Raw genomic sequence first — 27,721 nt, 5'->3', positions numbered from 1 at the left:
ACATGCATTGTCTGTGTAATTCCAGTTTAATACGCTAATTGGAAATCATTGCCGTTCATTTTCTCTCAGAATGAAATCATGTTTATTTTGGCAGTAAAAACAGAATAGCATTCATTTTAGCCTAGAAGAAAACAATCACACAGTACCACACACTCCCCCGCATTCTCTGTGTATATTGAGGGCTTCAGAGATAACAGTTTCCAGATGTTCCACATTCTCACTCTTTCGTTGCATTTCTTAGCTGCCAAAGAAGTGACATTATACTATGAATTATTTTTTTTTCTGTCGCCATGTTTAGAGAGGCAGAAATATTTGATCACACACATACACACAGTGCAACATTTTGTTGGAAATGGTTCGTTCATGCTCTTTTAAACATTGGCGTACAAGCATTTCTAACTAAAAATTAATTTCTTGATTCCTCTTTATGTTCCAAATAAGATAAAAGTGTGTGTGCTGTTACAAGCAATAATTTAGGACTGTTTAAATACTCAAAACCACGTTTAATTCTAGAACAATAGATTTAACTTCTTCAACAAATAGCTTATTCATTTATTACTTTTAGTAAAGACTTAATAAGCACATGTTGATGATTAAAAATTAACAAAATAGTAAAAAGTCAATTTCTAAAGTTGGTTTATATCTAAAAATGTATACCGTCCTTTAAAGTCCCCCTGTGGTGAAAATCAAGCTTTTAACGTTGTTTATATGTTGTGTTTTTAATATGCTTTAAGACAAACCATGTGCAAATTCACAAGTCAACAGTATTTTCTCAGTGAACCAAAGACAGTTTCGACTACCACAAACTACCTTGTAACCAATCACGTCAACTTGTGATCCTCAAGGAGTGGATGGCTGAGCTGGTGTGAGTGAGTGGAGGCGGGGCTAATTTCCATATTTATAGAACCACGTATACTAAATGAGGCAAAGGTGTATAGTTACATTCAAGCTATTTAAAGGCATGAATAAAACAGATTCAAGGAAAAAACTTTTAAATTTGTCATTTTGGTGATCAAAGATGAGTTTTGAGGGATACAATTATTGACTACAGGGGGTTTTTAAAGTCATTTAAAGGCCCTTACCTTAAAGAGGACCTATTATGATGTAATATAAGTGTCAGGTTTCCCCAAGAACGTGTCTGTGAAGTTTCAGCTCAAAATACCTCACATACCATTTATTATACCATGTTCTAAAACATTTTTGAGTGGAAGGAACAACATGCTGATTTCTTTACAAATGAGCTGCCCCTCTTCAATTCGGCTGTCCAGAAGAGGGCAGATCCTGTACAGCTCGTGCTAGTATACCCAGCCAAAAACTAAAACATCTGTTTGGGTTTTGATTATCATCTCTATCGCAGTTATCTCACGTGACATTGCAGTTCATCATCAATAAAGTGTATTATCTGCATGCGTTTTAAAGCCACATCAGTCTTCTGAAACCATTTTCTGAGCACACACACCCGGAGCACGCGCACAGAAAGCTGGATGTCAGACGCCGCGTCCCGTGTTCTCTTTCGCGTCTTATTGCGCTTAAACGGTCAAATAAACACAAGGTAATGTCAAAAACATAAAGTTCACATAAACACAGTCGGTTATGTCTGTGAATGTAAAGAAATCACGTATATTACTGTATATCTGTGTATTAAAGTGAAAGCAGTGTAATATACAATAACTGCTATGCTGTTAATATGAATCAAACAACAAAAGAAAAACTGAAAATCACTCACTGCTCTTGATTGAATAACTTTAGTAGCTTTCATAAGAATACATTACTTGAATACTGCTGTTAAATGCTCTGGCGAGGAGATAAACATGGCGGACTGTGTACAGCTCACTCAGGGCGGGTCTATGCTAATAGGGCAGAGTTTGTCAGCAGTCGTGGGTGCCATTGATTTGGTCTGTGTAATGTTATGTCACATTGTATAGAAACAGAAAACGGCTTATTCTGAGAGGGATTAAAAAAAGGAGTGGGTACATTTTTACCATTATAGGTTGGTTGTGTTTTTTTTTTTTTTTTTTACCATAGTTAGACAGTTCAGATTACTCGCGGTTCGGTTTTTATCACGGTTTTAGCATCACAGTTTCGGTACGGTACGTGCTATGTTCAGGGGGAAAAAGACTACTCTCAAATACAAATAAAGAAAATAATAATAATCAAACTACAAGCAATGGCACCAATAAATACAATAGAGAAAGGAAAAAAATTAGCTTTTCGGGGGTTTTAGGTAGATCTAATGATAGTTTTCTGGTACGCAAATTGAACTAAGTAATCTAATGTAAAACTAAATTACATAAAATCTTCACAGTAGAAATTAAATAAAGATAAATCATTATTAAACTTACAAAAGCTATTCAAGAGCAGTGATTTCCTTGTCATTTGTTGTTTGATTAACATTAAAAACACAGAGAGCAGGAATATTAGGCTACTGTCACTTTAAGACCTGATCCAGTATACTAATACTGATACGTGTTGTCTTTCTTTTTACGTTCACTTAAGTAGGTTATGTTCACTTAAGACATAACCTACTATGTTTGCTATAGGATACTTGCCAAGACAGGCATATTGACCATTTTTGTGTGAATTTGTCTGTTCAAGCGCAAGATTTGAATATTTATGCATTTTAATGTTTAAATTGGCAAGGCTTAATGAGTTTAGTTTAAACACAGATAGCAACGTGTGCTAGTCAGGTCTCATCTTTAGATAAACAAAGTTTAAGGGAAGCTAGAATGCATATCCATTGACAGAAGCATACATTCGCCTAACTCTGTCTGTCTGTTTTATAGATGCGTATGCATCGTCATGAGATGAACCGCGGCGCAAGTGCGTGCCGCACAGTGGGTGGAGAACGTACTCGGTTACTAACGTAACCTCGGTTCTCTCTAGGAGAGGGAACGAGTACTGCGTCGAAGAACGCTACGGGAAAGATATTTCTTTGTCGAGATTGAAGCCAAAAATTAATCCTTAATTTTGTAATATTGTAAAACGCTTTTCTGAAGCATACAACCTAGGCGGAGCAATACAGCTCACCCATTGGCTGCTCTGCAAGAAAAGCACAGCCTATGCGAGGCCAGGACGCTGACCAATGAGGACGCTTCGCGCCCTTCTGCGTCACCTCCCGCCCAAACAGGCGTGGCCTAGGCCTATAAATACGAGCATAGCTGTCTAACACGCCGATTTTCGTCAATGAAGCGACGCAGCGTGGACACGCACGGCATGAGACGCAGTACTCGTTCCCTCTCCTAGAGAGAACCGAGGTTACGTTAGTAACCGAGTACGTTCTCTTACGTAGAGTTCTCTCGTACTGCGTCGAAGAACGCTACGGGAACCCCATGCAAACCGCCGTGCGTGTTCTTGGATCGACACAGACACCTAAGGGCGCGCGCGCCCTGGTATACAAGCGCCTACCCCAAGAAGTATAGGGAGAGCGGCTAAATAGCATCATCCCTTATAGTAGTGCCTCTTAAGGCATAATAGCATATATATGTAAATATAGATATATATGAAGGGTAATAGCATGCTCATGGGACACATTGTCAGTGAGTGATGCTTAAACATTGAAGTGGCCTGGGCCGCAGCGCGGGGCAGGAACACTTATACATATTAGGCATTGAAGTGACCTGGGCCGCAGCGCGGGGCAGGAGCACTTGTACATATTACCATTGAAGTGACCTGGGCCGCAGCGCGGGGCAGGAACACTTATACATAGTCTTCTAGACCGAGAGCAGTTTAGCCTGCAACGCAGGAACCTCTAGGTTACAGAACCTAATAAATGTAGACGGGGAGGCCCAGCCTGCCGCCATACAGATATCATGTAACGAGATTCCGCTATACCAAGCCCATGAAGAGGCCATGCCTCTCGTGGAATGTGCTCTGATGCCCAAAGGGCATTCCAAGCCTCTAGATGCGTAGGCTAGCGCAATGGCGTCCACTACCCATCGAGATAGACTCTGTTTCGTTGCAGCTCGTCCCTTGGAGCGCCCGCTGAACGAAACAAAGAGCTGCTCCGTCTGTCGAAAAACAGCGGAGCGGGACACGTAAGCTCTTAATGCCCTGACCGGGCAAAGGGAGCTATTTCCGTCCTCTGAGGCCGGCATGGCCGACAGGGAGATGACCTGAGCCCTGAACGGTGTGTTGAGGGACTTAGGCACGTACCCATGCTTCGGTTTCAATACGACTATAGAGTCGTTTGGCCCGAACTCCATACAAGAAGCTCTCACTGAGAGCGCTTGCAAGTCTCCCACACGCTTCACTGAAGCGAGAGCCAAAAGAAACACGGTCTTGAGAGACAGGTGTTTCATGTCAACTGAGTGAATAGGCTCGAAAGGGGCCCCTTTCATAGCGTTCAACACTGTAGAAAGGTCCCAAACGGGGACTGAAGGAGGCCTTGGAGGGTTTAACCTCCTGGCGCCTCTCAGGAAGCGGACCACCAGGTCGTTCCTGCCTAGTGAACGGCCAAGCGTTGGATTAACGAACGCTGATATGGCAGCCACATAGACTTTGAGCGTGGATGGGGTTCTTCCCTTATCCAATAGCTCTTGCAAGAAGGAGAGAATCTCCGGTTCTCCACACTGAAGTGGTGACAGACCTTGATCTGAACACCATCCAGAGAACACCGACCATTTGGAAGCGTAGAGCCGTCTAGTAGACGGAGCCCTAGCTTGTTCGATCGTGTCTAACACTCCTCTTGGGAGGTTAGCGGGTACCCGTTTATGGCCCATACGTGTAGGGACCAAAGCTCGGGGTGAGGATGCAGAATCGAGCCCTTGGCCTGTGAGAGGAGGTCTCTCCTCACTGGAATCGGCCACGGGGCAGTACTTTTCAGTCGCATCAAAGCTGGGAACCAGGTCTGATTCGTCCAGAATGGAGCAACTAGCAGTACTGAGCATCCGCTCTCCTTGATACGCTCCAGCACTTGAGGCAGGAGTGAGACAGGAGGAAAAGCATAGAGCGGGCGGCGGGGCCAGACTCTGGCCAGCACGTTCGCGCTCTTCGAAAAGAATTCTGGGCAATGAGCGTTTTCCTGGTTTGCAAACAGGTCTATTTCCGCTCTGCCGAACGTTTTCCACAGCAGACGCACTGTCTGTGTGTGTAGGGACCACTCTCCCGTAGGAACGTTGTTCCGTGAGAGTCTGTCCGGGCCTACGTTCAAGTGACCTGGCACATGCATTGCTCTTAACGAGCGCAGGTTGTGCTGGGCCCACACCAGTATGCGTTCCGCTAACCTGAATAGGTTCCGGGATCTCACGCCACCCTGGCGGTTTATGTAGGCTACTACCGACATGTTGTCCGAGCGGACCAGGACGTGGTGTCCTTTTATCCGGGGACAGAAGCGCCTCAGCGCAAAGTCCACTGCCATCATTTCCAGGCAGTTTATGTGCGGTAGTTCGGCTCGCTCTGACCACTGGCCAAAGAGCGGACTGCCGTCGAGCAGTGCTCCCCAGCCTGAGGTGGACGCGTCCGTGGACACCACCTTCAGGCTCGAGGAAGTCCCCAGGCTTACACCTGACCGGTACCAGTCTGACGCTCTCCATGGTGTCAGGGCTGAAATGCATTCCTGAGTGACCTTGAGGCGATAACGACCGTGTAACCATGCTCGGCGCGGTACGCGCGCTCTCAACCAGAACTGTAGTGGGCGCATGCGCAGCAGGCCCAACTGCAGCACTGTTGAGGCTGAGGCCATGAGGCCCAGCATTTTCTGAAATCTCCTGAGTGGCACTATGTGGCCGCTGAGGAAGGATTTCGCCATTGCAGGGTATTTTGCCTGCGCTGTGATGACAGCTGTGCTGTCATAGACAGTGAGTTCAGATCCAGTCCTAAAAAGGAGATCCTTTGACTGGGAAACAGTGAACTTTTCTCCCAATTGACTCTCAGACCTAAGCACTCGAGGTGATCGAGAATTAGGGTCTTGTGGCGGATGCGTTCTGAAGGTGATTGAGCTAGAATCAGCCAATCGTCCAAATAATTCAGAATTCGAATGCCGCGGAGTCTCAGGGGTGCCAGCGCCGCGTCCATGCACACTGTAAATGTACGAGGTGCTAGAGACAGGCCGAATGGCAGGACTGTGTACTGATATGCCTGGCCCCCGAAGGCGAATCTCAAAAATCGCCTGTGACGTGACGCAATTTGTATGAAAATACGCGTCTTTCAGATCTATTGCCATAAACCAGTCTCCTCGGCGAATCTGCGCGAGGATAGCTCTGGTCGTGAGCATTCTGAACTTTCGCTTTGTCAGCGCTTTGTTCAGATGCCTGAGATCTAAAATGGGTCTGAGACCCCCGTCTTTTTTCGGTTCCAGAAAATATCTGCTGTACAGACCCCCTTCGCTCTGAGCTTGAGATAAAGGCTCTATGGCCCCTTTGCTCAATAGCTTCGCTATTTCGGCTCGAAGTAGATGTGCTACTTCTGTTTTCACCGTAGTTTCGACTTTCTCCGTGAAACGGGGAGGGCGTCGATGAAACTGTAGCGAATAGCCTCTTTTTATAGTCTCTAGCACCCATTCTGAGACCCCGGGGAGTCATTCCCATGCATCTGCACGTGTGACTAGGGGTTGAATGTAATTTGGGCCCTGGTCGCGAAATGGCGGCGACACGAGAGCAACCGTGTGCTGTGACATGGACGCCGTGGCGTGTGAGGCGGGGGGCATGTTTAACACAGTATGCATCCCGCGCGCGCTCAGCTCTCTGTGTCGAGAGAGAGCGCGCGGGACGAGTCCCGTAGGGCTCGTGATGTTTGTGAATAAACGTGGGCGCTTGGTGGCGGGCACATTTATAACACCGGGAACACTGTTTTTGTGTACTGACTGACCGTTCGTTAGTTTCGTTTTTACAGAAACCCGCGGAACGTGCAGTGTGTAGTGGTTGTGGGCACTTGGCAGTGGGTCACGCTCACTACATGTAAAACACAATCGGCATGAGCCGATTTTATGTGTGCAGACCCTGTGTTGTTCAGGGCTGTGCTTGCACGGGTTGAAAAACCGGGCTCTGGTCGCGAAATGGCGGCGACACGAGAGCAGTCGTGTGCTGTAACATGGGCGCCATTGCAGCGTGATGCGGGGGCGCGCTTAATCGAGCGGGCAGCCCGCGCGCGCTCTCAGCTCTCTCAGCTGAAAGAGGGAGCGCGCGGTGCGAGCCCCGTACGGCTCGGCATGTTTGAGAATAAATGTGGGTGCGTGAACGCGGGTACATTTATAGCACTGGGAAGTACTGTCTATTAGAACTGACTGACCGTGCATAGGTTTCGTTTCATAGAAACCGTGTGACATGTAGCTTGTAGTGATTGTGGGCGCTTGAAAACGGGCACGCTCACTACATATAATGCACAATCGAAATGAGTCGATTTATGTGTGCAAGCCCTGTATTGTGCGGGGCTGTGCTTGTGTGTACAGATGGGCACTGGGTCGTGGGCATACAGTTACACACATTACATCATCGGCCATGGCCGGGACACCGTGTAGCACAGAGAGTACTGTCTATCAGAACCGACTGACCGTACATTCGTTTCGTTTTTACAGAAACCACGGGACATGCAGTGTGTAGTGATTGTGGGCACTGAAAAGCGGGCACGTTCACTAGCTTACATGTGAAGCACAACCGACACGAGTCGATTTTATGTGTGCAAGCCCTGTATTGTGTAGGGCTGTGCTTGTGTGTACGAATGGGCACTAGGTCGTGGGCATTACGGATACACACATTACACCATCGGCCGTGGCCGGGACACCAGTAAATACATTTTCAGATTTACCTGGGGCGTCGTGAAAACGGCGTCTGTGTGCAGGCAAACGGGCATTGATGCCGATTTGGTGACTGCAAAATACACTGGCACGGTCGCGAATGTTGGGACTGTGCGAGCGAGACATTTTAGTGAAATCCGGCCGCGGCGGGATTTTAACACTGTAGCTTTCCTCGAAGCAGAAATGCGCATCCTGGCTGAAAACGGGGCTTTCCGGGACTCCGCGATTTCTTCGTGAATTCAGGAAGAAAAAGGCGCGGGTCGTGAGGACGGTAACGTACGTTCCTCTGCAGAAAAGCAGCCATCCAGCCGGTAAGCGCATCGATGCTGGTCTTTCTCCGTCGACGCTCACGAGCGGCGGGGGAGGGGAGATCCTCGGAGCTCGCCCATCCCTCGCTACCCGAAGCGAGGAGAGAACAGCAGTCGTCCTTCACAGACACGGCTTCATCTTCCTCATCCATGACGGACGCGGCGGCACACAGCGGCCCTTGTCCGTCGGTCAGAGAGTCCAGCGAAGCGGGCGGAGGAGCTAGCGGCAGCAGCGGCGAGCACCTCGTGGTGAAGGGAGGTTCCGGGCTCCGCTGAGCACGGCGCTTTTCACGGCGCGGCACTACAGCGGGCGGAAAAGGGTGCAGCTTCAGTAAATGAACGCCAGGCGAGTCCGCAGAGTCACCGTAGGCATCAAATTACAGCGATGGCAGCCGCCATCGACGAGAGCTGAAGCTGCGTGATACTCACAGGCAGGAAACACAGCACGTGGTCCCTGTCGCTGAGCGGGGCTCTACACGAGCCACAGGAGGTGCGAGACATCTTGAAAAAGACGCTCGGCTCTTTTAGTGTGGAAAAACTGTGTGACGCGACGGCGAACACACACACAAAACACACACACATAATGTAAAGGATATTCCACGCCGGAGAAGCGCAGCAGGGAACGGCGGCTGAAGGCGGCGATGACCAGCGGCTTCAGGTAAGAGGCGCGTCCTGCTGAGGTGCTTGTATCCAAACGGCTGTGGTGGCTCGAATCCAATCCAACGATGCGTGCAGCTTCGTGAATTTAAGAAAATCGGCGTGTTAGACAGCTATGCTCGTATTTATAGGCCTAGGCCACGCCTGTTTGGGCGGGAGGTGACGCAGAAGGGCGCGAAGCGTCCTCATTGGTCAGCGTCCTGGCCTCGCATAGGCTGTGCTTTTCTGGCAGAGCAGCCAATGGGTGAGCTGTATTGCTCCGCCTAGGTTGTATGCTTCAGAAAAGCGTTTTACAATATTACAAAATTAAGGATTAATTTTTGGCTTCAATCTCGACAAAGAAATATCTTTCCCGTAGCGTTCTTCGACGCAGTACGAGAGAACTCTACGTAAGAGAACGGTACGGTTACATTATTTACCAAGAACAGTACATACACTGCCGACACACATTTATGTTCAAACACAAAAGTGAATTTTGCATAATAGGTCACCTTTAAACTCCACTGACTGAAGACATCATAACTTCAGATGGTGAAATCTGTAAAAATCAATTGGTGTAGGTTAATGAAAACCAAAAGTGTTCAACATAACACATGTGTTATGTATTTACTAAGGTATTATCATTTTTGGCCTTTTTTAGTATACTTTTCAGTAGTTCCATATAAATCAAATTACCATGACATTACCAGTTCTGTAAGGGAAGTCCTTTAAAAACTTTAACTTAACTCCACCCATGAGGACATCATAATAACTCTTCCCAGGAGTTTCAGGGGTTTCTCAACTTCAGCTGAAAGTGAAATCACTGACAACTACACAACTATGATTTGGTCTCTTACTGACATCCATTGGTCAAATAAAGAATGACAACCATTCCAAGTCTTCAAATGTTTTTACACATTCTACATTTGCCAATACGTAGGCTATTTATTCTCAATTCTGAATGTTTTATTGTTAAAATGTATTCACTAAGAGAAAAAACATTGGCACATGTTGATAATTAAATATGGACAAATAAGTACGTTTTAAAGTTGGCTATACCTAAAAATGTGTACTGTTTATATAATGGAAATCTTAAAATAGTTTAAGGTCAATCATGTCTAAAGTTCAAGCCTCGATTTGTTACTTCCTTCAGTGTGACTCAGCGAGATTAGACACGTCCACACACACACACACACAGACACACACAGACAGAGCACAGCCGAGACACACCCATAAGAACATAACGAACACCACCTGCATATGAACACTGATCTGCAATAATGCACCTAGACAGCTGCAGGAATATAGACTGTCACAGCTTTATGTACACTACCAGTTCACACTGCGCATTGTTTTAAACACAACATACACTATTTGGACTATAACACCACACTTAGCAAAAGAACTAACTGAAATTAGAAACAAAATATCAGACAAAGTGTCATTTATTTTAAGGAATGATCTACGTACACTTTTTCCAAAATAAGTTGTATGAAATGAGAAAGCAACATAAGCTACTGTTCAAAACTAAGTATATGGACACTTTCTGGTTGTCAAAGGCTAGTATAATTAAAGTCTCTTTCAAAGATATATACATTTGGTAGGCCTATATCTAGTCTTTGGTACAACATTCTCATAGTTATTGTAATGAACAACACCAGGTCACCTGTGAGAACTTGAGGGGAAATTACTTCATACATGCACACACAAAAAAAGATCAAAGCATAATTAGTTTACACTTGGTTTGGTGTTTTTTTAACTAATAAAAATAGTGTTTTACAATATTACCATGGCACTTGCCATTGAGCAAGCATATTTGGTAGGCCACTTTTTGTAAGTTCTTGCTTGGTACATGAATATGGAAATCATTCAGTTCCATAGAAATCAAATTACCATGACATTACCATATTGTACCATACCATTCGTGTAAGGGAAGTCCATTAAAAGGCTTACCTTAAACTCCACCCATGAAGACGTCATAATAACTCTTCCCAGGAGTTTCAGGGGTTTCTTCACTTCAGCTGACGGTGAAATCACTTGGTGTGGGTGAAAACCAAAAGCGTTTAACATTCAGCGTTCCCCTCGCTTCTACAAAGGAGGCAATTTCAGAATCCGTGTTCAGTTTAAAATACTAGTCCCGTGAATCGCTGTCGCACCATGGCTGTGAAAGCGCTTCAACAGTGGTGCAAAATCCAGTGTGGAGGATACCGGGACGTGTCGATCACCAACATGACCACATCTTTCCGGGACGGTTTGGCTTTCTGCGCTCTAATTCACAAACACAGACCGGAGTTGATGTAAGTAACATCCCCCACAGAACAAACGCGCGGTTCGGTGCTGCATTGTGCTCAGAAAAGCACAGTTCCTGATCTTTAGACGAACGTTTAAATGCTAAACATTCGAACGTAGAGTTTGTTTACAGTGTATACCTCCTATCAGACTTAAGAACTTTTAGAATTGTGGATTAAAACAAAAGACATGTTGAACTTAGGACGAGGGCATAACACTTAAAAACATTTAGAACGTAGGATGGCATGTAAAGTTGTATTACTTTAGAAACATGATGGGACTTTTTAGAATTTAGGGTGAAGAAATGTAGGCTAATAGTGAACAAAATGGGAATTTTAAGACCTTAAGTTAAGAACTTTAGAATTTAGGAAGAGAACATTGGTACTTTTAGTAGCCGACAATTATTAAATGGTTAGTCCTAGGATAGGATAAGAACAACTTGAACTTCGGAACAGAACTTTTAAAACTTGCATTACATTATAACTTAGTACAAGAATATTGACATTTTTTGAATTCCAAACTAGATGTTGGAACTTTTAGAACTTTGAATGACATTAAAACTTTTTAAAAACCTATTTTACATCTTGGGAAACAGAATTGAAATACTCAAACTTTGTGTTTATTCAATGTTTATGTCTTGAAAAATTCTAGTTGTTTCAAATGAGTATCTGGCACTTGTTTGTTGACATTGCATTGATACATGCTTGTGATTTGTGTTTGTTTTAGTGTAAGATTTACATTGTTCATATTTGGCATTGTAAATTCCCTTTTCTTTTCACTCATGTTCATTTTGCTCTCTTGCAGCGACTTTGACTCTTTGAGCAAGGAAAATATTTACGAAAACAATAAACAGGTAAGATATTGTTCACTTTATAAAATTATCTCTATCAACCTTTATCACTTTTTTTCTGTAGTTTCCATTAGCTATCACAATATTTTACATTTATGCCATTTATCCAACAAATTTAATTCATTTAGATTTTTTATTTTTCTGATATCATAACCGTCTTCACAATAGTTAAAAATACATGTGTCCTCAGTCCATCAAAGTGATCATCAGCCATATGAAAAGCAGATTAACCATTCACTCTCAAAAATAAGGGTTCCAAACGTGTGTTTTTTTTTTTTTGCATCAATGCTGTAGAAGAGCCATTTTTGATTCCCCAAAGAACCTTTTTAGTGGACAGTTCTTAAAGGGATAGTTTACCCAAAAATGAATTTCTTCTTCTTCTTCTGCTGAACACAAAATAAGATATTTTGAAGAATATGGGAAAACAAACAGTTGATGGATCCCATTGACTTCGATATTATGGAGAAAAGAATAATATGTAAATCTTTGGGGTCCATCAACTGTTTGGTTACCGACTTTCTTCAAAATATCATATTTTCTACAGAAAACAGTGTTCAACAGAAGAAATAAATACAGTTTGGTACAAATTGAGGGTGAGTAAATGATGATAGAATTTGCATTTTTGGGTGAGCTATTTAAAATAACCTTTTTCCATAATAAAGAACCTTTATGGAAAAGTTCATGTTCATGGAACAATTAATGCCAATAAAGAACCTTTGTGTTTGTAGGGTTCCTGGATTCACTATACAGTTCTTCCAGGTTAAAAAAGTCATTGATACATTCAGTTCTTCAGATCAGTATAGTTTAGGCTTCTTTAAAGCATTCCCACAAAAATGTTTTCCTAAAGAACTAGAGAATCAAAGTTATTTGTGAAATATGAAAATGCTTTCTTATGGCCTCGGCTAGTAAAAAAATGTTGGTTCTTTATTTGTAAGAGAGCAGATCAACAACTTTAAATTTTTTGGGAAATGTCTTTATTCCAAGTAGATCACAACCCCATCATTTTAACAGTTAGTATGTTTCCTAGACCTCTCATGGAGCTGTTTGACCCATGTGTGGTTGACCAGGGCTAAGATGTGACAGATTGGATGCATACTCCAGGCCTATTCTTGTGGTTTCCTCTATTTTTGAGGCCGCTGAATCACATGTTGTGCACCATTATAAATCATCATCTGCACACACTTGCGTTCCTGTTTCCATGGAAAAAGGAATGCTGTCCAGAAGGGCATTGTTGTGAAAAGAGAGAATACAATAATGAAAGCACTGCAAAAGAAAAGCTAATGAATAGCTTTGTGTGCATGTAAGGAAGACATTCTCTTTCCAAACAGAACACGTGTGAGAGACAGAGAAAGTGAAAGTGTTAAGATAAGGTAATGCATGGTTTACTACAGGGTGGAGATTAAGGATAAGGTAAGCAGAAACTTGGCACTGACTAAGAGTTCAACGTTTTGTCACACACATAATGGCGCAAAAGTAATGAAATGTTTTGACCCCTCTCATTGCTGTGCCGTCTTATAAATAATAATAAAAAAAAATCTTCAAATAAGAAGTCTTAACATTCTCAGTTATTAGATCTGTAGTGATTCTCAGTGTTTACATTTAGATTTGTGGTCTTTGAATTGCATTTCCTGTTCTATGAGTTCTTGAATTAATATTTACAGAGGATTCAATGGCTAGATTTTATCTAGTTTTTTTTCTCCTTTTTTTTCTCCTTAGATCAAAAATAAACAAGAGCAGACATGACCAAGTTTTTTTTTCTTCTTTTTTTTCTCCCAAACAAATCCAGGCCAAGCTCACATTTTTGTGTGTGCATAATGGCATGGAGGAATTATAGTTCTTCCTCTGGATGGAAAATCACCACAAATTACAAACTTTTTCCCAACGGTTCATCATTGTGAAATATATATAAGATATGTGTCAAAGTTGATCTGGTGATATAAAAAGTATAACACTGATCACTGATCAACAGAAAACAAAACTTGTTCAAAACTTCCTAAGATTAATAGCTACTGTCAATCAATATGTTCTGTGTAAAAGCTGATGAATGCAGAAATGTGCATTTGTTTAATTTGTAAAAATAATAATAATTAAAAGTAATGTTATTGTCTAGTTCCCCTTGTATTTTCTATAAGTTAATATTCATCAACACATTAATTATGTTTTTCCCTTTTGCAGCCTGCAGATATCAAAGATATGTTAAAATTTGGAATGATTTTTGCAGGTCTAGCACTTGATAATAGGAGTATATTATTTTAAAAACACTTTCAATAGGAAATCCTCTAATTGTTCTGCTACACAGATGTTCCAGTGATAATGTCTACACACACACACACACACACACACACACACTGAAACACCCTTAGTGCTGAGAGTCAAATCCCACCTGTGAAATTCTTACACCTCACATTATTTTGTATTTTTTTGTACCAGGCTTTCGAGGTGGCAGAGAATGAGTTGGGTATACCTGCCCTGCTGGATGCCGAAGACATGGTGGCTCTAAAAGTGCCTGATCGACTCAGCATTCTGACCTATGTGTCCCAGTACTACAATTATTTCCATGGACGTTCTCCCAGTAAGAATTTTGCACACATTTTATATTGTTGCGGCACCTCTCTTCCCAGTCTGTCAGTAACACCCTGTGATGAGATTCTCAAAATCATCTTGAGCTAAGTTGATCGTAGAGAGGGCTTATGATGTTTTGTGGAATCGCAGTCCAGTTTAGTTCATGTCTTTATGATGCCCCTAATTCCGAAAAGCTCAATGTGCTCTGATTGGTCGGCTGGAGCAGTGTGTTGTGATTGGTCAACATCTTTGAGCGTGTTTGGGAAATCTCAATAACCACGACTTTAGACACGCTATGAACGCAACTTAACCAGGAAAGTTATAGACTACAATCAAGGTGTTTCAGGGAGTTCAGAAACCGTGCGATCTGATATAGAGAATAACTCTCTCTGGAGTGACCCTGTGCTTTGTAACTTTGCAGACCTTTTTTAATGCTCAAACTGCAACATTACACCCTAAAGCATAATAGGCACAAAATAACACAATAGGTCCTCTTTAAAAAAGATGTTTACCGTGTGGTCATTTTTAGCATTGCTTAAACATTTCACTCTTTGGATGTGCAGTTGGAGGTATGGGTGGGATTAAAAGATCAGCCGAAGAGTCGAACGAAGCGCCATCTGAGAAGAAGAACCAACCTGTCACAGCTAAAGTTTATGCTTCACCTAAACCAGCCACAGAAAATAAGACGCCGAAACCGGCAAACGAAAATAAGGTACAATATGTAATTTATCTGAGATTTGTCACCTCATAGAGGAACTTTAAATTGTTTGACAGTTCTGTATTTTTGGTCAAGTGTGTGTAATGAGGGCACATGAGCAATTTAACCCTGCCGTTGTCTTAAGTTACTTTATTCTGAGATAACTAATGTAAATATTGTTTTGCACATAATTGATTATTTGATCAATTGATAAAACCCTTGAGGTGTTTGCACTGTGACTAATTTATCTTTTTTTTTTTTTTTTTGACATTTCCAGAGAGAAGTTTTGGCTGAACGTGCCAATAAATCAGGAACTCTGAGCAGCAGCTGTACTGTTTGTAACCAACATGTTCACCTTGTGCAGCGCCACCTAGTAGATGGGAAACTGTACCACAGGAATTGCTTTAAGTAAGTCACTTCTGTTTTTTTGGGCCAATGATCCTTTTATTAATTTATTTTTATGTTTAAAAATAGCACATTAATGCAAAAACAAATCCACTCCACATGACTAGTGAATCATGTTTGAATTGTCATCGCAATGATTTAATGTGTGCAATGTAATGTGGGGAGTGTTTTTTGTCATAGCTGCCTTTCAGTTTTGCTTGAATTGTTGCTGTTCATCAACTATCGTAGAGTTATTTTTTTTTGTCACCTGATCATTTAGTATGCATGAAAAGGGAGTGAAGATAAATATCTGTTGGACTAATATACTATAAGTTAATCATTCACCTCCTGATGTCTTGGAAAACATTTACAATTGTTTTTTTCCCCTGATCAGATAGCTATCCAATGCACATATCCCTTTAGACCTTTTTTTTGACAATACAATATTTATTTATATAGCACATTTAAAAACAACTGAGGTTGACAGAATTGCTGTACAATAAAAGCATACAAACCAAACAAACATAGGATGTACACAGAGGCAGAGAAGATTCAATGATTCAAAGAAGGTTGAAAGCTGATGAAAATAGGTGAGGTTTAAGTCGAGTTTTAAAAATCGAAATACAAGGGGCAGTTCTAATATGAATTGTTCCGGAGTTTGGGACTTGCAATTGCAAATTGCAGTTTCCTCTGTTTTTAAGTCTGTTTTTCAACCTTCCTTTTCAACAGATGCAGAGAGTGTTCCACTATTCTTCTCTCTGGCACTTACAAGGCTGGAAAAGAACCAGGCCATTTCATCTGCAAGACGCACACAAGCACAGAGAAGCCTATAACAGCGCCAACCACACACATCACAGTGCCTCCACCGAAGACGCAGTCTACCTTCATCTGCAAGACGCACACAAGCACAGAGAAGCCTCTAACAGCGCCAACCACACACACCACAGTGCCTCCACCAAAGACGCAGTCTACCTTTATAACCAAGACTGTCCAGAATGCAGCAGGTGGAGGTACTGAAAAATCTGGCTCAACACCTAGCGCATATAAAACTGGTTGGCTGGCCAATAAAAGTGACCGTACACCCACCCGTGGGTTAGCTGTCACACCTACTCCAACAGTTCAGCTCAAGCCAGTACCAAAAACAACTCCAACACCAGAGACAACAACTGTGAAAACCTCTTTTAACCCCAAAACACCCACGGAGCCTCTTAAAGCGGTTAGCAACAGTTTACAGAAGAACCAAGAGGCCAGAAAGAGGTGAATGTCTTTCAGTTCGGTATTCTGATCATCTATTTGTGAAATTGTTAAGTTTTGGATAGGAAAAAAGTTTGTCCAGTCCTGACTAATAGTGTAAGTGTGCTTCTCTTGCATTTCAGATCAGTGTTGTTAATGTAAAATGAAACTGTTAAAAATAGTTTTCGGTTTGAAATAAAGTATAAATATTAAATGAAAACTTTAAATGAAAATATAAATGTTGCCTTGTCAATAAGCTTAAATGGGTTTAAGATGAAGTAACAAAATGACTAAAACTAAAATAAATGAAAGCTATATAGAATAAAAAAAGATCAAATAAATAGAAGGAAGGGGGGAAAAAATCACTAAATGCATGACAAACATTTCAGCTAAATTGAAATCTAGTACTATAATAGTAGTCCAATTCTATAAAAGTACTATAATAGTGCTAAATTGCATAAAATATAGGTGGTTTTTGATAAAAATGTGTTGGTTTGTATTGTAAAGAGGGGTGCATGCTATATCAGTATCATGTCTACTAATATTAAAATATATATATGTAGATTATCAATCTGAATTGGACTTATATTGGATATTTATTTGTGCATGCTCATTTCCCCAATTTTTACATTTCCCTTTACTGTCATCTAACATTGTGATTCCTAAACTTACTTAAGTCTTCACTCACTTAAGGGCATTTAAAAGACAGTTTTCAACTAAACACAAAACTATATGTGTTTTGGCCGTTCATTTACACAGCGATTTGGAGCCTGAAAATGCAGACTTTTAAAAATGGGTTTTAAAGTGCAAGTTTTTAAACTACAAAAATCTGAATGTGTGAAAATGGTGATGTCATGCACATGTGTATTACGTGTCAACTATTGGCCTGGCATGAATAATGCAGCATTTTTAGTCGCTTTCATGGATCCATGTGAACGGGGATCGTTTTGACAACGTTGTCGTCTTTACGTGAATCTTTTCAAAAACACAAAGGAAATTTTTTTCCGTTTTTAGTACATCGTTGTCGTGTATGATTGAGCCTATTGATTTTAGTTTTTTTTTTTTTTGGGACAAAATAGAATTTTAATGTTGCCGATTTATTGGTGATTGACCATAACTTGACAATGTTCAGCTTGTTGTACTGACCAGAACTTAAATTTTTTTTTTCCTTTTCTTTGTTAGATTCTTTGAGCCTAGCAGTACTGTGCCTGAAAGTAAGAGCACCCCATCATACACCTCAACTACACCTGTGAGTACACCTGTGAGTACAGTAAGTATTACTCCTACAGTAAGTGTTACTCCTACAATAGAGAGTACAACGCCTAGAGTCACCGCTGGAGCTGGAGCAGGTAAAACAAGAGTCCTGCTACGGGTGGGAGACTGGGCAAAAGCACAGAACACAGAAAAAGAGAAGGAGAATGAGAAAGAGAAAGAGAAAGCCAAGGCTGTGATCAGAAAGATGGTGACGGTGGAAAAAAACAATAACAGCTTGTCTCCGAGTCCAGCTGGGCTGAAAGCAAGCAGCAGGTGAGCTACATTCACCTATATAAAGCACATTGCATACTTGGACTTTATTTTATCAATTGTTTTCATAAGGTATACAAGGGTCATAAAACAGAATTATAGCCTCTATGTACTCAAGCCTGTTGAGTATTGTTTAAATCCATCTTAAAATGTTTGTTGCCGTGTTAGTGTAGGCACATCCATTAACACGTTCTCGTCACACTTTGGTTTCCATAGTAATGTTTCCCCTGTGGAATCGGGTGCTAAAGGCCCCTTTGGTAAGGTGCGTCTCAAAGCACAGGATACCGATGTGAAAACTACTGCCCCCGCTGCTACAGCGCCATCCTGGATCAAAGATAATAAAACCTCATCCAGGCCCGTGAGCCCGCTGATGTCCGACAGCAAGGGTGAGGGAGACACTCATCTATACAACTGTCACTTCATGCATTGATCATTTGCATATCTTGGTCTTATTGGTTGTTTGCAGAGAGAGTTTTGCTTGACGGATATGTTTTTCTGTACCTTTTGATACTTAGTTAATATAGATGCTTAAAGAAAATCCTCACTTTACAGTGACTTTAAAATAGGAAAATCAGGTTTTTGATCAACACATTTCTGTCAAACAAATAGTCCCTCAGTGGTGTGTAGTGGACACTAAAATAAGGAGGAAAAGGACCCTCTGTGTTAGATCTATTTATTTATTATGGTTATTTTTATTATATATGTTATTGTAGTAATATAAAATGGAAATATCATCATGTCACATTTCCATTTGAGGTTTATAAGATTTTGAGGTATAAAATACACTATTGTTAAAGTTGTTTTTGCACCTTCAAAGTTTTTTTTATGATTTATCCAGACAGGATATTAGTTCCTAACTCCTTGTTGGTCTATGAATAACATTCTTATCAATCAATCAAATCAGATTTTTGTCATACAGCTTTTTTTAAAGATATTAATCATTTTATTAGAGATAGGATGCATTAAATTGAAAAAAAAAAAAAAAACGGACTGTAAAGACATTTATAATGATGTTTGGGGTCCGTTAATTTTATTTAAACAATTTTTTTTAAAATAATTTATTCAACAAGGATGCGTTAAATTGATAAAAAGTGACATTTATAGCCAATTATAGTATTACAAAAGGTTATATTATAAATAGTATATACTTTCTATTCATCCAAAAATCCGTGAACAAAATACATATCTTGGTTTCCACAAAGATATTAAGCAGCTCAACTGTTTTCAACATTGATGATGAAAAATAAAAAATGTTTCTTACGCACAAAATCATCATATTAGAATTATTTCTGAAGGATCATGTGACACTGAAGACTGGAGTAATTATCCTGAAAATTCAAATGCATAAAAATGGAAACATATTAAAATATATTACAGGATCTAGTTGTAGTAGACTTTGTGTAACATTATACATGTCTTTACTGTCAGTTTTAATCAATTTAATGCATCCTTTAATAAAAGTAATTATAAATACTTAATAAAAAGTATGTAAAAAAAAAAAGTCTGATCTGTTTGAAACAAACAATCTGATTTGGTTGACTGATACGAATGTTAATCATAGACCAACAAGGAAGCTGATGTAGGAACATATCCTGCCTGGATAAATCACATTAAAGTCGGCATGAAATAAAAATTGACCCTATTTACTTTGTTAGCGGATATTACTAGTCTTGTGGTGAACAATTAATCCGTGCAAGTTAATACACAGAAAAAAATTGTTTGCCGTGGTTATCTTTAATCAAAGTCTGAAAAGTTGCTTCCGGTTCTTTTTCTGATGACGGCTTGGGTCCCTGACGGCTTGGGTTGTTTAAACGCTTCACCACTCCCCTCAAACCGTTACTCTGCTATGAGCAGAGATGGAGAGGAGTAGCGCTAAAGTAAAACCCTGCCCTCTGTTCAATACTCCATTTCACTCGGAAATGCGTCACAACACTTGAGAAAAGACTTTAAACAAAGTATAATAACTGTAGCTTTCCTTTTCCATTTTTTTAATATCCGCTCAGGGACTTTTTGAAGGTGTAAAAAGAAGTATGTAAACTTTACAAATCTTTTGATGTAATTTCAGAAAATGATACAGCTCCATCTGGCTGGAGGTCCATGCTCAAGCCTGTGAAGTAAGTTTGCTCATTTCTGTCGTCTCTCCAAATGAAACCAGCTTCTGATCTTTTTACTAATACTGTCTTGTTCTTTAGTGTAGAATGCATTTATGAATCATTTTGTCATGTTCTTTCTCAGTAAAATCATTTATTATCTTCTTCTCTATATGATTTCCCTAACCAAATCATCCTGCTCTTCATCGATTAACCGCTTCGTTCTCCAGAAGGTCTGTCCCTCCCACTTCTTCACGATCTATTGTGATTGGTTTTCTTGATGGGCGCGTAAAACTGCTGCGCCCAATAAGACCAGCAGTGGGTCGTATCTGAAAGTTCCCAGAGCGATAGAGCTCAGTGCACATGCACTTTCCCCATGAAGATCTTTCACCTGTAAATACCCCCTTTAAACTCCTGCCCCACCCTCCCAAACTTTCACCCGTCAGAGGTGAGAGAAGCGAAGCTAAACATTTAGTGGCTTAGAAACACCGTAGAAAAGTTTTATATCTTTCTCTTTTTTCCTTTTTCTTTTTTAGAACTCCTCCCAGTAATATAGAAAGCACCAGCTCACCCTCCAAGAGGCCGGAAGCAGCAGCAGCTTCTCCACGGTCATCAGGTCTGGCAATCACCCCAGCATCCATTCCTGCTCCATCTACCACCAGCATCTCCACCAGCATCTCCATCAGCATCAGCTCCACAAAAGTGCCCTCACCTAGCCCGAGGAGCAACAGGCCTAAAACTAGTGGTAAGGCCTTAGGAAAAGTTGAGGAAATGGAATATTTATTTATTCAAAAGGTCACATAAGAACAAGTACTTGTTCTGGCAAAGATTTACCAGTCAAAAGTAAAAAAAAAAAAAAAAAAATCGATCTATCCATAGCAAAGCAATTTTATGAGGGTTAAGCATAAAGCATAAGTTTATAATAAAATAAAATAATTTATATAAAATATAATGTGCTTATAACAAAATAATGATATAAATGTAAGCATAAATACCATGATCAACCAGTGTTTTCCATATTCCATTTTATATACTATTCTAGAATTTAATATTTGGAATTAGCCCTTTTTTATGTTTTCAGTTTTCTTTTGCAAGTTTGTTATCTTATGGGATTTTGTCATTTTCATTTATTTTCCTTTTAATTTTTTGTTAACATTTTAGTCATTTTAGTACTTAAAATTATTTATTTCCATTAGATGCCTATGCAACATTTCTAATTTTCCTTTAAGGTTTAAGTTTAGCATACTTTCATATATATATATATATATATATATATATATAAAATATAAATAATTAATTATTTTTTGAATCTTTATTACAATCACTGAAAACTATTTTTAATAGTACTAGTACAATTTTGCTTCTCAGGTAAATATATCTTGTGACACAAGATCAAGATACTGATTTAAGGATATTTTTGCAGCGTATGGAAACCATATATTTACATATCAGGATACACTTACTGTAGTCCTTCAAAGTTATTTTGAAGAATATCAACTTAAATGCATTGCACTGTGTCCAAAATCCAAGGTTATGCCATGATACTTTTTTGTAAGGGTGCCAGGTACAGCCAAACATGCATTAAAATGTTAACATTAATATGAATTGCATTAACATGAATAGGGGAGCACTGCATGCAGTACTTTTTTTTTTTTTTTTTTTAGTTTCTCCGTTCATCCGTCTGTTTTCCTCTCTGTCTTTCTTCCAGTCTCCAGCAGTGGCAGCAGTGTTTCTCCGGTTAGTCCCTCAGGGACTGAAACTCACAAATCACACAAGGTGTGTGTCAAAACGCTAATTACATGTGTTATCTGGTCCTGTGCATTTCTGTGTGTGTTGAGGGATTATTTTGTCAAGGGGCCTATTTAGACTGTTTTGGAGAGTCAAAGGGACCCTTTGGGGCACAGTTATCTTTGACTAGACTACAATCAAAATAGAGTGACTTCATAGTAAACCCAGACTTCTGAACCATCTATTCAGTTCCTCAGATAGACTAAAGAAAGCATTGAAAGGAATAAATAAACCACTTAGGATCTGTATAGAGTAATATGTGCAAAAGTTCACATTTGACATATTGTGTGTCTGTTTGCTTTAGCCGGATTACATTCCGAAAGAAGACATTCAGAAAGAGCTGAAGGAAATTGAGATGAATATGAACGAGTTGCAGAAAAGAGGAGTAGACCTGGAAAAACAACTCCGACAAAGTGACGAGGGTCAGTACAAAAATACACACACTCTTAAAAAAAACAGATCACCTTTTAAAGTTGATCAAATAAAATGATGGGATACATAGAGACTCGCACGACAAAGAAATAATTATTTTACTGAGAAGTGGATCTATTTATTATATACTTTTTTGTCAGATCCACTTCTCAGTAAAATAATTATTCCTGTCACATTATTTTGAAAAATAAAGATACATATTATGAATTAAGTTTACACACTTTTCACATTCTATTAAAACAAATAAAATAAAAATATATAAATGTATATATTAATTAGTTGGCATGAAATGGAATTGCGATTGTGTTTTCTTCCCTGTTGTGACGTATATCCGAGTGAAACGGCTTCTGTAGGCCGGGACTTAATTTTGTTTAAAACATTTATTGGATCATTGTCATTTGCTGTGGACACTTTTCACAGACTGTGGTGATGCATTTCCACAGTTATCAACATTGCGATTCTAGTAAGGTTTTCATAGTTAATAAAATGAATACACATTTGTAACGCTATATATTGTTATATAATTACCTTGTCAGTAAATGACAGAAAACAAATGAACACTGCTGTGAGGGTGTTTCTAATACAACGACGGAGGGTGTGAAGGCAAATTTGACCTTTTTTTTTCTCTCTCTCACTTCTGACCAACGTATTCAACCTCTATTTTTTTAGTTTTTTTGCTATTGGTGCAAATGGAAAAATAAAAATTATATTTGCTGTCGTCTCCCGTTCGCCACTATAGACGTTTACCCAACTAAGACGACTATCTGAGAACCCTGGAAATGTGAAAAGGGTCAATTGCTGTGATGTCATTTGAGTGACGGGTTGCCCCGCCCTCGCGTCAGTAAACGCATCATTAGAGAAGAGATGTCGTCGCAAGAGGGAGGGGAAGTTATTTTGATTGAAGATTGAGGGAAAATTTATTTAAAAAAATTGTGTATGGACAAATCATTTATAATAATACATCAATATTCAATGTTAATTAAAAAAAAAACTTTAATCGAAGTCCCTTAAAAATTTTTTTTTTTTTCAATGCCTAAATGAAAGTGTTGATTCATCCTTACTGTGAACTAATCTATTACGAATAGAGGATCAATGTCTTGGTGGTCTAAGCATTATTTTAACATGCTTATTAAAACATAACCATTCAGAAACTGATGTTGTCCTCTGGTGCTCCAGCAGGTGGAGACAATATTACAAATGTAGATTCTCAGCTCTTTAACTTTTCTTGCATTTCTTTTTTTTATTTTCTTCAGATGGAGAAGAGGACACAGTAATGAATGACTTAATGGTGGACTGGTTTACCCTCATCAGAAACAAACAGGTCTACATGAGGCGCGAATCCGAGCTTGTGTACATGTATGTGCAAACTGTTGAACGCTGATAGTGAATATCCTGTATTTCTGAATGCTCTGTGTATTAAACGGGGTTATTATCTGTGATTTGTGTTCTGATAGTGCCAAGACGCAGGATCTTGAAGAAGAGCAGCCCAGTGTTGAGGCCGAGCTCAGGAGACTGATGGAGACACCAGGTTGGTACAACACTGGAAAAAAAGTCTTAACATCATCCACTTGGTTTAATATTTTGTTTGTATAATGCTATTGCATTCATACTTTTTGGGGTCACTGCATCTCAGGATGCTGATGAAGCTTTGTGTAGACTATCGTAGTCAACACAAACAACTAACTGCTTGATTTGATCTTATTCAAGAGGTCTACTTTTGTTTAAAGTGCTTCACATTCAAAGTAAAATCTAATCTAGCTATACAATTATTTTTGTATCCTGTAGCGAATCTGAAGACTTTCCGCGAGCGTAAGCGAGAAGACGAGCTGATGGCCAAACTTGTGGAGATTGTTAATGACCGGAACGCCATATTAGAGGGGTTGGATGAAGACAGACTGAGGTGTGCAGGAAGCAACATATATCATATATCATATCAGTCTATCTCGTATATCATATCTATTTCATATCATATATACAGGTGAAACTCGAAAAATTTAAATTTCGTGCAAAAGTTCATTTATTTCAGTAATTTAACTTAAAAGGTGAAACTATTATATTATATAGACTCATTACATGCAAAGTGAGACTTTTCAAGCCTTTATTTGTAATCATTTTGATGATTATGGCTTACAGCTTATGAAAACCCCAAATTCAAAATTAGAATATTGTGAAAAGGTTTTCATAAGCTGTAAGCCATAATCATCAAAATTATTACAAATAAAGGCTTGAAATATCTGACTTTGCATGTAATGAGTCTATATAATATATTAGTTTCACCTTTTAAGTTGAATTATTGAAATAAATGATCTTTTGCACGATATTCAAATTTTTCGAGTTTCACCTGCATATATCACATATTTATATATATATATATATATATATGTCTCATCATATATCTTATCATATCTCATACATCTTCTCATATATATCATATCATAAATCTCATATATCATATCATATCATATTTCTTATACCTAATCTTTTTGCTTAATGTCCCATAAATAAGGAAAATTAATACTATTTTATTCAGTGGTATTAAAGTTATTTGCTATTTAATTTGATTTGTATTTGAATGCTATTGGATGATGATATAGGATATTTTTCCTTGCGCATACATCATTGGTTACATCAGCAGAAGAGTTTAAAATTACCAAAAAAAAAAATTACAACTTTTTATTTTTTATTATTGTTTTATAAAATGCACAATATGACCAGGTACACTTCATTAAAATAAGTAGTTTGTTTGTATGTATTTAAATATTTGAATATTTAAACCATTGAATAACTGAAACCTTTACACAATGTGACATCTGCGGCTCTTTTTACACTTGCATCCACAGGGAGGAAGAGGAGGATGAGGAGCTGAATAAGATGATGCAGAATCTTGGTAAGTATGATTATATAGCATCAAACCCTGTGAATAAAAATGTTTTTCCCCATAGGCCTTTGAAAGAGATGGAGCAAAAGAAGTAAATATTTAACGTTTATCAATAAATAATATTTTAAGGACTAACATAAATTGCCACAAATTTCCCCTGCTTTTCTTGTACAATAGATTAGATTACATTTCCCTAGCTAGAAACTGATTACTGCGCACCAGCTGGCTCCAATTTTAAAGAGGCAGAAATTTGCAGGCAACTCTATTTATTATAGTCCATTCTGTTAGAGGATTCAAAATGAACATCCCTTCCTGTTTGCACATAATAAGAGGCTGGCAACAGAGAGGCGATTGTTTATTGTCACCATTTGTTCAATGATGGCACAGAGGATTATTATCGGTAATGTTTAGTGTCTGATTCTAGTCAACACAACAATATAAACGGATATATTTAGTTTGTAATTGTAAACCCTTTTAGTAAAGCTGACTGCACAAGAGATTTCACTCAAGGGCAACATTCTCATTTAAACGCACTGGTATCTGGTGTGCTAAATATGGAAAGCTTGGAAAGTTTTTCTGATTAAAAACATGCATTAATTTCACAATACTGTTTGCACTTTTAACTCAGCATTTCAGTTTTTTTTAGCTTCTATCACTGATGCTAAAACTAAAGTTTTCTATTTGGAATAACTAGCACCTGTTCAACTCTCCGCCCGCCAAATCAAATGCTATGAATCTTGGGAGTAATTACTCAGTGCATGTTTATATATTCCATGTTTTGAAAGGCCAAACAGGAAAAGTATTGCTACCAATTTTGATTTAATGATCACTAATGGAAACCATAGGTATCTAGCTTTGGCTAATGATCTGCCTGCATTTTCAATGCTAAAACGAGTTATTATAAAATGTATAATTTACCAACCCAATTAAACCAATGCATAAATGTGGGCAAAAGTCATAACCATTTGCAATTCATGACATAAAAAGTGTCTGAAAGCCCTGGAAGCGGTTACTGATGTTCTGTGGAACCAAATGAGACTGTGGTCACCATTAGTAAATGACCTCTTGAAATGAACTTTATGTACCTTGCAGTTAAGTATGGGTTGTGCTCTACCATTTGCAGATATCAAGAAAGAAAAAGTCAAAGTCAAGAGAAAATCTTCCATATCCCGGTGGTTTAGCATGAAAAAGTAAACGGGCATCTGCTCCTCATGGATGGTGTGTGTGTTTTGTCTCAGACAGAATGTTTCTGCTGCAGTTTGAGGTCAGATCACAAAATCTAAATTGCAGTTACACAGACTCTAACGAATGGTATTTTTGTGAAATCACATCATTATGTATTGTCACACTGTTTTTTTTTTCCACATACTTTTGCACATTTTTCATCTGTCTCCTCATCTCCTGTCTTTGTGGGTGTGATATGTTCATTTTGTTAGCAAACGTTTTGCACTTGAATCCTTTGAATAATGTAGATTGAATCTCTCAGTCAGTGTTTCATTTGGGAATTAAACGGTGTTGAGAGAAAGGAAGTCTTTACGTCATATTGATTCATATTGGATTAAAGCTGAAATGGACAGGTTGAGGTCCGACTGTACTATATTCACACCTTGACTTTTTTTTTTTTTTTTTTTTTACATGTATTTTTAGTTAAGAGTATATTTCTTTCCTATTTGAATCATTTTAATGGTATTACCCTTTAACACTTCTACTGTCTCAGCAGCAGGGGGCAGACAGTGACTGATTTCAGCGATAATACACTGTTTGCCATCTAATTTCTCAACAGAATGTAAGAGCACTGATTTAAAGGGGTCTTTTTAAGCAATTATTTAGGATTGTTCATTTTAAGAGTCTGTAATGTTGCTACGGAAATAGGGTTATGCTTTTAACCACTGCCCAGGTATCTTTTTATTGATTTTTATTTATTGTTTATTTCCATAAATATGAATGGTCTTTTGCTGTATTTGATCAATCAGTACATCTTAAAATGTGTAACAAGCTGTTTAAGTATTTAGTTTTTAATTTAAGCCAAAAGGTCTCAGTTTTTTACCCAGTACCCAACATTCATTTCCAAACCTTTATACAGTGTGCAATAAATTTTAATAATCAACATGAATGCTTTTCTTTTTAGTCCATCTACAGTTATCAGCTGTAATTATACCGTTTCTCTGATGCAGCACTTTTTTCATTATTTTAGTTGCCTCTTGCCTTCCATTAGCAAGACAAATTTGTTTGCATATTTTTAACTGTGTAAGCATTACACATTTCCATTTTAAATAACTGTGTACTGCCTGCAAAAAAAACAATCTTTACATTTTGGTATG

General features: G+C 39.1%; 1 protein-coding gene and 1 long non-coding RNA gene across 3 annotated transcripts; one reads left to right on the top strand and one right to left on the bottom strand.

Annotated features, from left to right (window-relative positions):
• Positions 1-122: 122 nt before the first annotated feature.
• Positions 123-10,759, bottom strand: LOC307000362. Its single transcript, XR_013798020.1, has 3 exons — positions 10,627-10,759; positions 9,186-9,232; positions 123-241 (listed from the first exon to the last, which is right to left on the bottom strand). It is a non-coding gene; the product is annotated as an uncharacterized lncRNA (long non-coding RNA).
• micall2b (mical-like 2b) lies at positions 10,637-27,721 on the top strand. Of its 2 annotated transcripts, XM_079615914.1 has the most exons (18): positions 10,637-10,970; positions 11,767-11,815; positions 14,243-14,384; positions 14,938-15,086; positions 15,349-15,479; positions 16,185-16,712; positions 17,871-17,902; positions 17,999-18,215; positions 18,429-18,598; positions 20,278-20,326; positions 20,839-21,047; positions 22,011-22,078; positions 22,395-22,512; positions 23,776-23,878; positions 23,977-24,050; positions 24,308-24,422; positions 25,363-25,409; positions 26,524-27,721. In XM_079615914.1, the coding sequence occupies exons 1-18, from the start codon at positions 10,831-10,833 to the stop codon at positions 26,592-26,594; spliced, it is 2,412 nt and encodes an 803-aa protein (XP_079472040.1). In that variant the 5' UTR covers positions 10,637-10,830; the 3' UTR covers positions 26,595-27,721. The 2 variants fall into 2 exon arrangements, with proteins under 2 accessions (XP_079472040.1, XP_079472039.1); XM_079615913.1 differs by having other exon boundaries at positions 17,871-18,215.

This window comes from Phoxinus phoxinus, assembly GCF_949152265.1.
Source record: "Phoxinus phoxinus genome assembly, chromosome: 6".
In the NCBI taxonomy this organism is placed as follows: domain Eukaryota; kingdom Metazoa; phylum Chordata; class Actinopteri; order Cypriniformes; family Leuciscidae; genus Phoxinus; species Phoxinus phoxinus.
This window is presented reverse-complemented; position numbering and strand designations above follow the sequence as displayed.

Bases quoted from the DNA above. Each gene is read 5' to 3' on its own strand.
- micall2b (XM_079615913.1), top strand. From the start codon at position 10,831: ATGGCTGTGAAAGCGCTTCAACAGTGGTGCAAAATCCAGTGTGGAGGA. The intron at 14,385-14,937 runs GTAAGAATTTTG...TTGGATGTGCAG, and splicing joins TTTCCATGGACGTTCTCCCA to TTGGAGGTATGGGTGGGATT. The intron at 16,713-17,870 runs GTGAATGTCTTT...TTTCTTTGTTAG, and splicing joins AACCAAGAGGCCAGAAAGAG to ATTCTTTGAGCCTAGCAGTA.